We start from the raw sequence: 15452 nt of genomic DNA on the forward strand, positions 1-15452 counted from the left end.
GCGTTATAGGAATCCATCCCAGCATGCCTGGCAACAGGATGAGCCTAGAGGTGTGAGGAATAAGTAGGCAGGATGTATACTGACTGGTTCCAAGGGTTGGCAGAAACACGAGCCTCAAAGTGATTGTTATATTTTTTTTTTTATTACTTTACAAACAGGTTTATATTTACCCGCTCTGTGCAATTCCATTGCACAGAGCAGGTAAATATAAACCTGTTAGCAGCCCCAAACCTCCTCTTCTTAGGCCCCCTGCTCCTGGCTCCTTTTGTGAGTGCCCCAATAGCAAGCCACTTACTATGGGGGCACTCGTGCAGACTCGATCCCCGAGCCACACTACCTGCATCTATAGACCCAGACAGCGCAGCTCGGACCTGTCCTTGCTCCCTCCTCACTGAATGTGGCTGAGAGCTTTCCGCTGCTGCCTGTCAGTCCCCGCGTGAAGAGGGAGAGAGGAGAGACTAAGCAGCCGGGCAGTGGATGAGGGGGGCAATTCTACTACCTAAATGTTTAACCTTCATTCTTTCATTAAATTAAGGTAAAACATGTTTAGGCTTTAGAACAACTTCAAGCCCACATTTACAACTGAGCATTTTGTTGAACAATTCCCAGAGAAACTGAGCATTTTGTAGCTCGTCATCTGTTGCACGAGGCTTGACATGAGTACATGAGCTTCTTTGCTGCAAAATTGCTGGTTTATGACCCACAGACCTTAACGGGGGCATTGGAAAGTGCCTTTTTCAAACACTCTCATTTAAAAGTATGGGTCTAAAAAACACATAATTCTGCTCCTATACTGCAACTCCCTCTTGTGAGACCATTATATTACCTTTCTTTTCTATGCATCAGAAAAATCCCACCTTGAGCTGTATTGCATTTCAGGATAACTGGCTGAACTGATAAACCATTGGTAGACCAATTACCGATTACAGCTGGTGTGATTGTGTGTGGCCAAGTCAGTTCATTCGGAAAGTCCGTCGAAACTCCGCCGAAAGTCCGTCGGACCTAGCTGTATTGCATTTCAGGATAACTGGCTGAACTGATAAACCATTGGTAGACCAATTACTGCAGTAAATGACAGGACCCTTTTATTGCTTTACCCAGAAAGTCATCACGTTTGAATCTGTCGGACTTTGGTGTGATTATGTGTGGCCAAGTCCGTTCATTCGGAAAGTCTGTCGGAACTCCGCCAAAAGTCCGTCGGAAAGACCGTCGGACCTAGCTGTATTGCATTTCAGGATAACTGGCTGAACTGATAAACCAATGGTAGACCAATTACCGATTACTGCAGTAAATGACAGGACCCTTTTATTGCTTTACCCAGAGATCTTCAAGGTACACCTCTGCATGAAGCAACAAAAAGAGAAAATGTTTCTGGCATACATGCTGGGCTCTCAATAATTTGGTGCCAGGAGGGAAACGTAGTACCAGCTGCCCTCTCACTCCCACTGACCCTAAGCCTCACCACACGTTGGTCCATCCCAACATTTATCATAATGGGTCATACAGAGCCAACAGAATCTTTGCGGGAAAGAACTGCAGATCTCATGTAACAAAAGCAGACTTCCGGGCGAACTACAAAGTAATCGAGAGTCGATTGAAGCTATACAAGCGGCAATACTGCTCCAGAAGCAGACCACACACTGCAGCACTGAGCCACATCAAATGGAATGGGAGATGTGAAGCTTGAATGAAAAAAAACGTATAATCTGTACTTCCAACACTCAGAGCTTCCAAAAACACAGCAGAGCCAGCTTCAAAGGACGTAAAACAACGCGGGACAACCAGAGTGAATTCCGTGGCCTTAACTAAGAGATACACACATGAAATATGCATCTGTGTTCTGTAATAAATAAAAAGAGGTTTGCCTTTTAATGTCAATACTAAAATGGCTTATAGAAATTATCCCGGCGTGAATGTCGACAAGCGGCACAAATCCAACCAACACCATCCTCTGCCTAATTGCACAGCGTTGTTCTGAGCAAAAGGATCACCTTGGAAGCGGATGATGAAAGGGAGTTCTGATCAATCGAAAGTGCCAAAGAAATTTGTAGAATTACAAACTGGTCTCTCCCCGGAAAATCTGTCACAAAGTAGCCTTAAAATAAATGTCTTATTTAATTGTAGTTCTGAGTTGGAGCAAAACGTCAGTATGAAATTCACCGATTTAAGTTTTTATATTTTGGGGAGTTTTTCTCCTTTATTGTGTATATGAATTGCCCATTCGCAGCTTTTAAAAACAGGCCATAGACACCCGTTCCTACCAATATTTCCGTGTGATGTGTAAACCACGTGAGCACACTGACCCTCTCCATTCTCAGGAATAACACTGCTTGTTTATCTGACAGAGTAAAGGCACTCCTGACAGATACTGGAATATAAAGTAAAATCAGAAGACATTTAAAAAAGTGTCTAAAATTAAATCTCTGGCCTCAAAGGGAACCAAACCCCTCCCTTTTTTAGGCAGAGAATCAATTTCTATGTACCTTTCTAGTTGAACCTTGTTTCTAATGCCGCGTACAATCTCTGATGAAACGCGTGGGGAAGATGACGTGCTGACATCATTGCTACCCACTAGTCCCGGAAGCGCGGGCGTACTTGTTTATATGCCGGCCGGCAAATTCTATGCATGTTTTAACTACGACAATGTAAGTGTAATGTCACGTACACACGACTGGACTTTTTGACAGCAAAGGTCAGACGGAACGAGTCCGTCGGACAATTCGATCGTGTGTGGGCTCCATCGGACCTTTTTTTTTTTGTTGCCAAAAATCCGGCAGACTTTAGAAATAGAACATGTTTTAAATTTTTCCACCGGAACTCCGCCGGACCGAGAAATCTGTTCGTGTGTATGTTAGTCTGACGGACAAAAACCGACGCTAGGGCAGCTATTGGCTACTGGCTATGAACTTCCTTATTCTAGTCCGGTCGTACGTCATAACGTTCATATCCGTCCGACTTTGGTGTGGTTGTGTGTGGCCAGGTCCATTCATTCGGAAAGTCCGTCGGAACTCCACCGAAAGTCCAACGGAAAGACCGTCGGACCTAGTCCCTCAAAAAGTCCGGTCGTGTGTACGCCGCATAAGAGTTTGACCTCCCTAACATCAGGACTAAGTCCCCCAAATGCCATACCTATTTCCAATAAGAATGCCATTCGTGGCCACTGAGGCACTTATCAGTGGGCACAGGGGTGGCAGTTGTTCAAGTCCAGCTTTGAACTCAGGGAAGCCAGTCACTTACAAAAAAGATTTACATTTGTTTCAGAGAAGCACACATAGGAGGCTATCTGCTCTTAGGCAGAACCTTACATGGGTGACAAGTCCTTGCCAGATATGAACATTCCTAAAAATCTTGAAGCAGCTTACAGCTAAGACACACCATATGTGAATATGATGGAGTATCTTTCCAAATGATCTGAACCTTTAGTAAAATTAATCTTGGATGTACAAATAGAAAAAAAAAAGAATTTGAAGCGAAAATGTAACTAAGAAAAAAAAAAAACTCCCCCACATACAGCTTTTATCTATGACTCCTCTGACAACATCACAGGATCAGAATTTGAACTCTAGTTTGTGGCCTCCTGGGCATGCCAGAGCTGAGCATGTATAAACGGGGAGTTGAAAAATCAGCCCCCCCGATACAATAGGGATTTCGCTGCAATGATCCTGCAAGATCCATGCCGGTGTGAGCAGGCAGCATTTTTGAGGGTGAAATATTTTCCCGTCAATACCACAGCAAGAAAGGTAGTGAAAGGTCTGCTTATTTTTCTTTTCTTTGCACTTAGTGATGTCATCTGCTGAACATATTATGACTCATGGGCAAAAAGAAGTTTGGGCTGTCTCAAACCAAACTTTATCCACTGTCTCCTCATAACAGATATGACTTATGCCGCGTACACACAATCAAATTGTCCGGCGGACTTGGTCCGGCAAACAATCCGCTGGACTTTATAACGAACGGACTTGGCGACACACGGAAAGTCTGGCGATTTCTAACGCAATGACGTACAGCACGTATGACGGGACTAGAAAAAGGAATTTCAATAGCCAGTAGCCAATAGCTTCCTTCTCGCACTTGCTTCTGAGCATGTGTCATTCTTAGTCCGCCGGACTAGCACACTGACAAACGGATTGTCCGCTGAAAGCCAAGTCCGGCTGGACAAATTTTGAGTCAAAACTACTTTCCAAGTCCGCCGGACTTTTACGATGAAAAAGTCCGCTGGAGCCCACACACAATCAAATTGTCCGGTGTACTGTGGTCCGGCGGACTAAGTCCACTGGACAATTCGATCGTGTGTACGCGGCATAACAGGTACTCAAGGCCCCCATCACAGACAGGACTGATAGGTACTCAAGGCCCCCCATCAGAGACATGACTGATAGGTACTCAAGGCCCCCCATCACAGAAGTGACTAATCAGTAGCTACCAATCACAGACATAACTGACAGGTACTTAAAGGAAGAAAAGGACCCAAAGCTAAAAATAAGCATTCAGGTTGTGGGGGGTCTTCGATGCAGCCTGTAATCTGGAGTGATCTCTGCTGTAATGGATTCATCCACTTTCTAGGAGAAGAGAAAACGCCAATGCAAAACCAAATCATGAAACTTAACCTATTTTAAACTATGACATTATTTGCTAAAATTTCCAGACTTTTTAGTTTTGGTTTCAATTTCAACATTTTCATGGTTTCCAAGAGACAAATCTACCTCGTAAATGCAATGAGCGAATTGCGGTTTCCATCCAGTAAACCATACAAAACAATACATGTCAAAAAGATCTTTCAGTTTATGTTGTGTATTTTTTTCAATTTTAAATCCCACCCTAGCCAAAACATTTGACTTTTAGTTTAGGACAGATTGGGGAAGGGTTAGAACCTCAGTAAGGTTTTTGTTCACTGGGTAGATTTTCCCTCACTCCCTGCTTTGGTGACTACCCAGGAAGCATAATGCTTCCACCACCCCTGCTGTAATTTTGGACTAGAACAGCTAAAAAAAAAACCCAAAAACTCCCAGGGGGTTAGGAACAGAGGCTGGGTATTACGGCAGGGAGATTGCACTATTCGAGACATATAAAGTAGTCCAGGCATACACAGGTAAAAGAAAGATGTTGACTCTTCAAAATCCATGTACTGCAAAAGTATTCCATTTGGGTGGATGGAACCTTTAACCACAATTCGGGAAAAGTACGGCATCGCACCCATTGTAATATCACAAACAAGAGATAAATGTCCCATAAAAAAAAATTCTCTCCTGCTGACCAGTAGTATCAATATTTATCAGTTTTTTTTTTTTTTTAATTACCAATCTCTCATAAAATCAAACAAGCCTTTCCAAGAAAAGAGTTTTTTAAAACATAAAATGTACGACTTATTTTCCAACCTTTTGAAGCCCATCATGGTACTAATCATTTCCATGAAGAACCAATCTCTGCGCTGATTACATCACTGAGCGCAAAGTAAACTTAAAACAACAGGAAATGTGATGGGAATTTGAAAGATGATAAAAGGGAGACGATCAAGAAAGAAAGTACATAAAAAAAGCTGGCAGGAGACCAGCCCTGGAAGAGAAATCTTCTTAATGGGTTCACTTAATAGACACATACACTGAGGCTGGTGATCGGAAACATATGGTGCATAGGGGAAAGGGGGGAGGGAGGGAGGGATGTATAGTAAAAAATGGGTGCTTTTAAATTGGCCACACATGTCTTCCTTTGTCACAAAAGCAGCACGCGCCTCATCTTGCAAATTCCCAAAAACATATGGAAGGTTCAGCGGTTGCTTTGGTGTAATATTTACCAAACAAAGATGATTTTTACCAGAAGGTGGTGCCAGAGACGATTACACTATGGAACCAAAGGATCGGCCAGCTGCCATGACCTAATGTCTTCTGCACCCCTGGGGAGGGCCATAAAGTCTGGGTGGTGACAAGTCTTTCTTTCTGGAGTTCAAAAATAAACGATGTGGCCTACAACCAAGAAAATCACAACTAACTAAAAACCAGAAACTCCAGTTGGATGCCGACTACATGCAAACCACAAGAAGCTCAATCTTCCAGCAGCTCTTCATGAATTGAGGGAATCTTATCCAATAAAAGGGGAACTCTAGAGCCAACATACATTCCTTATTGTTAAGGAATATACTAATCATCTAGGCTGGCTTCCAAGTGGAATATGCAATAAAACTGGTGCACATCTTTGGCCAAGTTCCTTATTTCATCAGCTAGAATGATGTCATGGAGTGGGAAGGATTTGTCTACTTTTTTTTCCATGTCAAGGACTGCCTCTTTCATGCCAAAACATTTTATGACACAACAGAAAGTTGGCTAATGCCACATACACACGATCGGAATTCCGGGCCAGAAAAAGACCGATGAGAGCTTTTCATCGGAAAATGCGACCGTGTGTACGCTCCATTGGAATTTAGCTGTCCGAATTTCCGCCAGCCAAAAATTGATAGCATGTTCTCAATTTTCCCCGACGGAAAAAACTTTCTATCGGTAATTCCGATTGTGTGTATGCAATTCCGGCACGCCAAAAATTATGCATTTGCTCAGATTCAACTACGAGACAGAAGCTATTGGCTACTGGCTATTGAACTTCCTTTTTCTAGTCACGTCGTATGTGTTGTACGTCACCTCGTTATAAATGATTGGAATTTGATGTGACCGTGTGTAGGCAAGACAGCTTGAGCCGAATTCCGTCGGGAAAACCATCAGAGCCTTTTCTGACGAGAATTCCAATCGTGTGTACGCGGCATTAGAAAAGGAAATCGGTCATATAAAAGCAAAATGTTGAGAACTAGAAGATTTACTGATACTTTAGGACATGCTACCGAGATATAGGCTTTGACTGGTCAGGCAGTGGGATTCCTGGGAAACTTTGATTGATTCCCACTACAGCTGTGGCTGTCCTGTGGCTGTCCACTACAGCTGTGGCTATCCTGTGGCTGGCCACTACAGCTGTGGCTGGCCACTACAGCTGTGGCTGTCCTGTGGCTGGCCACTACAGCTGTGGCTGTCCTGTGGCTGGCCACTACAGCTGTGGCTGTCCTGTGGCTGGCCACTACAGCTGTGGCTGTCCACTACAGCTGTGGCTGTCCTGTGGCTGTCCACTACAGCTGTGGCTGTCCTGTGGCTGTCCTATGGCTGTCCACTACAGCTGTGGCTGTCCTGAGTGCTCCCATTTCCTCCCACAATCCAAATAAAGCAGGCAGGTTAGATAACAAGTCTACACTCTGCTCTCTTGTTCTCTAAACACCACTGCTGAGTAGTTGGAGCTATACAAATGTATAATGGTGTATGATGGTGTATAATAGTGTGTGACTATGGTGGGGAAACTCCTGTTATGCAATGTCAAATGTGAATGGTTCAATGCTCTCTGTATAGCACTGCAGAATATGTCAGAGCTATATAAACACATTATAATAATACATAGTGTGTGGCTATGTTGGGGGGGCATGATAGGGAATATGTCAGATCCACAAAGATAAAGAAGGAGATGACACTAGAAATACAGTGGCAATAAAGATGTGAGATGACTATAGCTTAAAATAAAGTGGCCTCCATATAGCTACAAGGTTACACACAGGAGATTAGCTATAATGACATTCCTGGGGAAGGTGATCAAGAGTAGAGCCGAGTATGCCTTGCCGCAGGCACAGCCATCACCTCCACCAGCAAACTCCATGGAGAGGTCACGGCTCTTTGAAATCTGATGCCACCAGGAGAGAGATGGGAAAATTCTTTTGGGGAAAAAAAATAAAAAAAATAATTTTACACATCATATCTGCAGAAATTTCTCATATTCAGCAGTGATTCCTCTGCTTTGTGGGATTTAAAGGATTGATTTAAACCATGGCTTCATTTACATTAAAACCCAGATTAAAAAAAAAACATTTCCAGATGTAAATGGTTTACTAGAGCTGATGATAATTGAGAGAAAGTTGTGGTCCTGAGGGGAGATTTTCATGCACACAGGTTTCCTGTCTGGGAATCCCCCTGCATTGGGACAGGCAGCCTCTGTTGAGCCTCTGTAAGCCTAAAATGGCTGATAACAGGGGAAAAATTGGCTGCACTTAGCTTTATCATAGTCTGACTCATCCCAGACCCCGTACAGATGTAAGGGATTTGTACAAGCAAATATGGTAATGAAATGAGGAATCCCTGATCATAAATGTAACCAGGATTTCAGGTTTATAGAACCTTTAAAAGACAGACAAACCATGGCCCAAATACAGGGTTGGTTGATGCTTTCACCAACTAGTGGACATACGGTACCAAGGCAACTCTCCCAGGGGCTGCTGGAAGAAATACTACAAAATACATAAACCGAACATTTTCTTTTGCATTCTTTTTAAATTTTCTTCCTATCTTATTGAAAAGTAAAAAAAAAAGCCATCTTATTATCTTATAACAAGATGTCAGGATGTTGAAATTAGCATTTACAGTAGCAAAATAAAACCCGTATAAATTTTAAAACTCTGCGATTGAATTGGCTAAGCCCTTGTACACACGGTCGGACATTCCGATGGAAAATGTCTGATCGGACCGCGTCATCGGATAATTCGACCGTGTGTGGGCTCCATCGGACTGTTTCCATCGGAATATCCGACGGACAAAGTTTTAGAGCTGGGCTATAAAACGTTGCAACAACATGATCCGATCGGACTTCGTCTGATTGTGTGTAGAGAATTTCCGATCGGACAAAGTGCCACGCATGCTCAGATCAAATTCCTAGACCAAAGCTATTGGCTACTAACCTGAACGTAGTCTCGTTGTAACGAAATAACATCATCACGTTATGTACGATCGGATTTTCCGACAACTTTGTCCGACCGTGTGTATGCAACACCAGTTTCGGACAAAATCTGACGGATTTTGTTGTCGGAATGTCCGACCGTGTGTACAAGGGCTTACAGTTTTACTGTTGACTTCCTTTACCACCTCTATAAAATGACCTAAATAGTCACAATAGCACATTTATACCTAGAGAAGTTCTTACTTCATTATGCATTAAATTGTTGATAATATCTAAATCAACCATCTCTTCAGTATGCAATGAAGAAAAAAAAAAAAAGCATCCAAGAAGTACTGGGACTAGATTTAAGTTCATACAAAAAGTAGTCTTAGGAGCTCCCTGGCTCAACTTAGGCTTCTCACAGACAGGGCTACCCCTCCAGTGGGTTAGCAACAAAAAAAAAAAAAAAAAAAATCATGTACCAATACAAGGAGAGCCAAACCAAATAATAAAAGAGTCCAAATTAATTTATTGGTTTACATTAAAAAAACAGGAGTGTTTTGGGGGCCAGGAAACTCCCCTCATTAGGGCTTCAGTTTAAAAGGGAAACTTGAATAGGCCCATGATATGGTTTTCCAAAGTGAATTTATGCGGGGAAGTTTATTTCTGGACTAGGAGACTAGTAGCCAGCAGCATCTCTGTCAGTAGCCACGGTAGGTCAGTCAAGTCCAGTCTAAATAGCGAGTGCCCCCCAGCTGGGGTTCCCTTTTGGGTTATGGCACTTTGCGCCCCAATTTGCTTTATACTAACCCAACTTAAATTGTTAAAATACTTGTTTTTTTTATTCTAAAATATCATTTCACTCTAAAATAGATCAGTTACTGTGAGAGAAAAGGACAACATTTGAGCCAAAGCTTTTTATCTGGACAGAGTGGAGAAGAGTTAAACCTCTGTTGGGTTTTTATTCACCATCTTTGTATGTCCTTTTAACCAGTGTCACAGTACCAGAAATTGATGGGAAATCCAAATGTTACAGCTATTACCAGAACAGGAAGTGGGAGAAATCTTCCAAAAATGGTCACCTTTGGCCTCCTTTAAACAGACAAAACAAAATAAAATGTCCTCACTTTGGGAAGATTTAACCTACTTCCTGTCATGTCTTTGGAACAGGAAATGAAGAATGAATGAAGAAGGGGGGGGGGGGCACAGTCAGAAATAATCATACAGAGGATCTTTCCCTTCCCAGCAGTCATAGTGGTCTTGCTGACTATTTTTGGATAGTGAGGGTCGGTTCACACTAGGACTAGACTTAGCCGCCTGACAAGTAGCGTCCCGCTCTATACAATGGAACCGTTCTCCGACTTAGAAAAAGGTTCCTGTATGACTTTGGGGGGGGGGGGGGCACTTGCATTGACTTCTATACAGAAGTCGTTTTGCAAGTCGCCGCAGCAGTCGCGTCTGGGTGGCCCGAGGAAGTCGCACTGTAAGTCGCGCTGCCTCAGTGTGAACATACCCTTAGAGGAAACTTCTGTGCTTCTGCAACAAAGTAACTTATGGCTCAAGTATTATATTATAATTAAATATATTCAACATATTCTATATACCATTTTGGGACGATGGTAGCTGGTTTATTGTTTATATATTAAGGCGATATACTTTGAAATATTCAACATGTAGAAATAACAGATATGTTGCAGAGTTTGTAAATAGCTAAAAATACTGAGGAAAATAATAAAATTAATATTGGATATTAAACAATTTCGAAAAATTGTGACACATTTTTGTCTCTGCATTCCTAGAGATACTAGTGCCTCCCTTACGGTCACACCTGAGATGATCCTGGTCCTCTCCCTCCCTTTGCAGGCTGCGTTACTATACATTGTATTGTACATTAAACCCACCCAATCAAGACTGCAGGTGACATCTAAACCATTTTATATGAAGATGTTTAAAAGCAGCAATGGCATTCTGCACTCGGCAGTACCCAAGTTGTTACCTTCCGTCAGCGCAGCACAAATCAGAATAATAAATGTTTTCAGAGATTAGCTGTTGTCACTTACTGCACTTTGCATTCCAAACATTGCCTCATCAGTAAAGGCAACAACGCTTTTTTATTTTTCTAACCTGCAATACATTTGTTACTTAGCGGAAGTAGATACAGATGTTGTAGAAATAATAAATATAGCAATAGAGGAAAACAAAAACCTGCCATTTATAAAACAAAAAACACACAATATTATTAAACATATGCAAAGAAACAAAACAAACCCCTCTTTCTCTGTGATCTAAAAACCTATAAAAGTTGTTAACTAAGCAGGACAGGAATGATGCACTGCAATGAACACAGCTGCACACATCAGCATTATGCAGAACTGCCCAGGGCTATTCCAGAATTGGCCTATAGGTGGAGCAATATGCTAGTTTCACAAGAGAAGTAATAAAAGCATAAAACAAAAACAAAAAAGTTGAAACTTTGTAAACTGGCTGCAGGACAATCTAAAATTACATGTCAGAAAGTATTCAGGGAGCAGGGTATGAAGAAATGAAGAGGTGAAGAGGGGGGGAAAGATGTAGAAAGTTCTGCTGAAGGGGATGCAGCAGAGAAGACAAGGCTGTATTAAATACTATGCCCTTACATGGGCCTCCTATCAAATGAGACCCAAGGGAACATAAACTGCTAAAAAACCTTCTGCACAGCTAGAATCACTTGGCTGCTCAGATTTGAGGCTTGGCAAATGCAGTCAGGACTTAAAAGCAAATTCAAAAAGCAACTGGAAGTTTTCTTTTTTTTTTGATAGGCTCCTTACCTGCATGGCACTGTGAACATATAAAGCTTAGAGCTACAAGAAGGGACAAGTCTCTCCTCCAACTTCTCCGTTTCCACCTTGTATGTGTATCCATGCTCATTACCTCCTCTGCTGTGGGGGGCCAATTCTTTAAGATTCAGGGGTCCTTTAGTTCAAATCTTGGAATGTAAATAAGTTGCAAAAATAAAAGGGCAAAAAACCCTTGCAGCAATTACAACTTCTATAAAGCCATTAGATTTTTTTTTTGGGGGGGGTGGGGGTGACTGTGCTTTCTGGGGAGCTCAACTAGAATGTGCCTTCAAAAAACCCCAGCTCCTCCTGCACCCTCTTCCTTCTCTCTCCTGCCCCTCTTCTCTGGTCTGGGGTCGTCTTGAGAAGTGATGCCCCCTTGTCGACCGAATAGAGAGAGTGAAAAACCTTTTTAGGCAGATGTAAGAACTGTCAGTCCCAGGATGGGACAGCGAATCGGAGACCAGGGAAGCTGCAGGATCTGCCTACTTTCACTGGGATCAGGAAAAAGGGGGAGAGAGAGAGGGGTGGGGAGGTGGTGGAGGAGGAGGGAGGAAAGTTTGTGTTAAAAAAGAAAAAAAAAAAAAAAGTTTGGAGAGAGGAGAAAGTGTGGGACAGGAACATGGAACATGCAAAGTGTGCAGAGGGTTAAATCTATTGCATGCCAAAATCTGCAGTCTTTTTTTTTTTTTTTTCTCCCCCATCTCCTACAGGCAAGAAATTTTTGTGAACAGATTTTGCTGTCCTGGGATAGAGAGACAATTCAAGGGAATGCAAACAGAGCTGGACAAAGCTGCAGCTTATTTACAGCCTGTGAAGATTTGGTTAAACAGATGTCACGGCAGGGGGCTCTGCTTGACACAAGGGACTGTTAAGAGGTTTTGCAGCAGCGGTGGCATGTGATGCCAGGTATTCTATGTCAATGTTTCCTCTGATTCAATGGAAGATGGATGTTTAGCCTCTTTTATACTGTAATGCCGCGTACACACGATCGGAATTCTCGTCGGAAAAAGCTCTGATGGTTTTCCCCAACGGAATTTAGATGGAATTCAGCTCAAGCTGTCTTGCCTACACACGGTCACACCAAATTCCGAAAAGGAAGTTCAATAGCCAGTAGCCAATAGCTTCTGTCTCGTAGTCGAATCTGAGCATGCATGATTTTTGGCGTGTCGGAATTGCATACACACGATCGGAAATTACCGATAGAAAGTTTTTCCGACTGGAAAATTGAGAACATGCTATCAATTTTTGGCTGGCGGAAATTCGGACAGCTAAATTTCCGATGGAGCGTACACACGGTCGCATTTTCCGATGAAAAGCTCTCATCGGTCTTTTTCTGGCCCGGAATTCCGATCGTGTGTACTCTGCATAAGCGTCCTAGGAAACGTTCACAGGATGCATTTCTTTGGCTGCAATGCTTTGTGGTCACGCAATTCCCAAAACCTTGCGTAAAAAAAAAAAATAATAGCCCCTATACCTGGGAACCAAAAAAGCAAAAGTATCCAAGTATCTCTGGATACAAGGCCTGACGGTGACATAAATCCAGCACGTCTTCTAGAACTGTTCTAAAGGAAGGCTTTCACAAGCGTTTAGATGCGTTTACAGGCATCAAGTGCTTGTGTATTAGTTCATTTCATTGGCCAGAATAAACCAACCATTATGGCCATTAAAATGAATAGCTCACTAAATGCACCTAGCTTTTTTTTTTTTTTTTTAAATAGCATTTTATTTATTTTCTTCAACCATATTCATTAACATATAAACTCAATATATATACACATTCAGTTTTGTATCCCCTATATTTACCCGTGTACATCCAGAAAAAAGAAAATAAAATAAAAAGAGAAAAAAAAAAACCCTCCCCAGTCCCCCCCACAGACCATATAAGTTGGTGCAGGGCTCGATCCCTACCCATTTAACCCCCCCCCCCTCCATTCCAACTTAGCTTAATCCCTATATTATCTCCATTGAGTAATATTTCCAACCTTCCCATATAGTATTAAACTCATCTTGTTTATTTCTAATCACATGTACCCATTTTTCGGCTTCCATTATTTTATCTACTTCCTTTTTCCATTCTAGTAATGTAGGGCATTTAGTCTGCTTCCAATATCTTGGTATCAGTATCTTCTCCGCGTTCAGTAGATGAGGTGTTAGCCCTTGTACACACGGTCGGGCATTCCGACGGAAAATGTCCGATCGGACCGTGTTGTCGGATAATCTGACCGTGTGTGGGCTCCATCGGACTGTTTCCGTCGGAATATCCGACGGACAACGTTTTAGAGCCGGGCTATAAAATTTTCCGACAACCTGATCCGATCGGACTTTGTCCGATTGTGTGTAGAGAATTCCAATCGGACAAAGTGCCACGCATGCTCAGATCAAATTCCTAGACCAAAGCTATTGGCTACTAGCCTGAACGTAGTCCCGTCGTAACGAAATAACGTCGTCATGTTACGTACGACAACTTTGTCCGACCGTGTGTATGCAACACAAGTTTCAGACAAAATCCGACGGATTTTTTTGTCGGAATGTCCGACCGTGTGTACAAGGGCTAACACTTCTTTTATAAACTTTACTTGCGGAGGGCATTCTGTGGAACAGGAAGTGAGCAATCGAAAATACTATAGGTTTCATAGTTAACCTCCTGACCCACGGAGCCACTGCCTCCCAAAACGTTTTAATCTTGGGGCACGTCCACCATATGTGGAGATACGTGCCTTTCTGTACACATCCCCTCCAGCAGCGAAACGCACCTAGCTTTGATGCGTTTAGAAGCGTTTGCAAGTGTCAAGCGTTTTTTCTGCCCAAACTCTGCTGCTCCTGGACGCACTAGCAAAGAGGTTTTTTTTTTTCTTGCCTTTAAAATTCTCCTGCCACTAAACGCTGCTAAAAGTCTATGTGTGCATGGAGACACAGGCTAACATGCAGGGGAGTTTAGATGCAGGAAAAAAAAATAAAAAACGTAAGCCCCTAGGAGCAGTTGTAAAAATGTCCTGTGTGCATGAGACCTTATACTGTAAAGAACCCCCCCCTCAACTGGAGATTAACCTTATAAACCAAAAAACGAATCAGCCCAAAAGGGGCTTTCAAGATAAGACAACAATACACATTTTTGAAATTAAAAAAAAATCGTTAACTTTTATTCAATCCAAAAGGTTAAAAGACAGACACCCAAAAAGTATGTGCTATACAAAGAGCATAATAAATCAGTTTACAAACTCCACAAACGGCTCTTTATTATCCTATAAACAAGCATATTGTTACGTATTAGTGCGCCTGTGTAATTGTTTTCAAAACACATATATGAATAAAGATGTATTGGGACACAGACACAGTTTTTGTTTTATCCAGCTGTATTTAGTGCATCTTATAACATCCAAGTGAATGATAGAACACCAACATGTCAGAAAAAAAAATAAAAATAAATAAAAAAATCTCTGTGTTGGAAAAAAGGATGACCCCCTTGTTTCAGTATTTTGTTGGACCACCTTTTGATTTAATTGCAGCCTTTTGTCTGTTGGGATATGTCTCTACTAACTTTTCGCATCTAGACTTTACAATATTTGCCCACTCTTCTTTGCAAAACTGCTCAAGTTCAGTTAAAAATTTGATGGCGACTGTTTGTGGAGTGCAGGCTTCAAGTCATTCCACAGGTTTTCAATAGGGTTTAAAGAGGAAGTAAACCCTAATGGGTTTACTTCCTCTTTGATTCCCTGCAAAGGTAAAGCATAATGGACTACTATGCATCGCATCGCATCCATTATGTGTCACTTACCTGACACAGGAGCCAGCGAAGTCACCGCTGTCCCCTTGTGAACGGAGACTCCATGTTCTCGGTGGGTCTCGCTGCTCCGGCGCCGTCATTCGGCGAAGCCGCGATGACGTCACTCCCGCGCATGTGCA

At 42.3% G+C, this 15452-nt stretch overlaps 1 protein-coding gene across 2 annotated transcripts in view; it reads right to left on the minus strand.

The window, feature by feature from the left end:
- COL5A1 (collagen type V alpha 1 chain) overlaps positions 1 to 11953 on the minus strand; it is a 287140-nt gene extending 275187 nt beyond the window's left edge. The window contains exon 1 of one of the 2 annotated variants that reach the window (XM_077468431.1): positions 11538 to 11953. In XM_077468431.1, coding sequence (XP_077324557.1) covers positions 11538 to 11637 — 100 coding nt within the window. In that variant the 5' untranslated portion in view covers positions 11638 to 11953. The remainder of the gene's footprint in view (positions 1 to 11537) is intronic. The other variant, XM_077468424.1, reaches the window with a different exon arrangement.
- Between the last annotated feature and the right edge of the window lie 3499 nt (positions 11954 to 15452).

Source organism: Lithobates pipiens, unplaced genomic scaffold, assembly GCF_037356315.1.
Source record: "Lithobates pipiens isolate NorthernLeopardFrog02 unplaced genomic scaffold, aLitPip1_a1.2 Scaffold_11, whole genome shotgun sequence".
In the NCBI taxonomy this organism is placed as follows: Eukaryota; Metazoa; Chordata; class Amphibia; order Anura; family Ranidae; genus Lithobates; species Lithobates pipiens.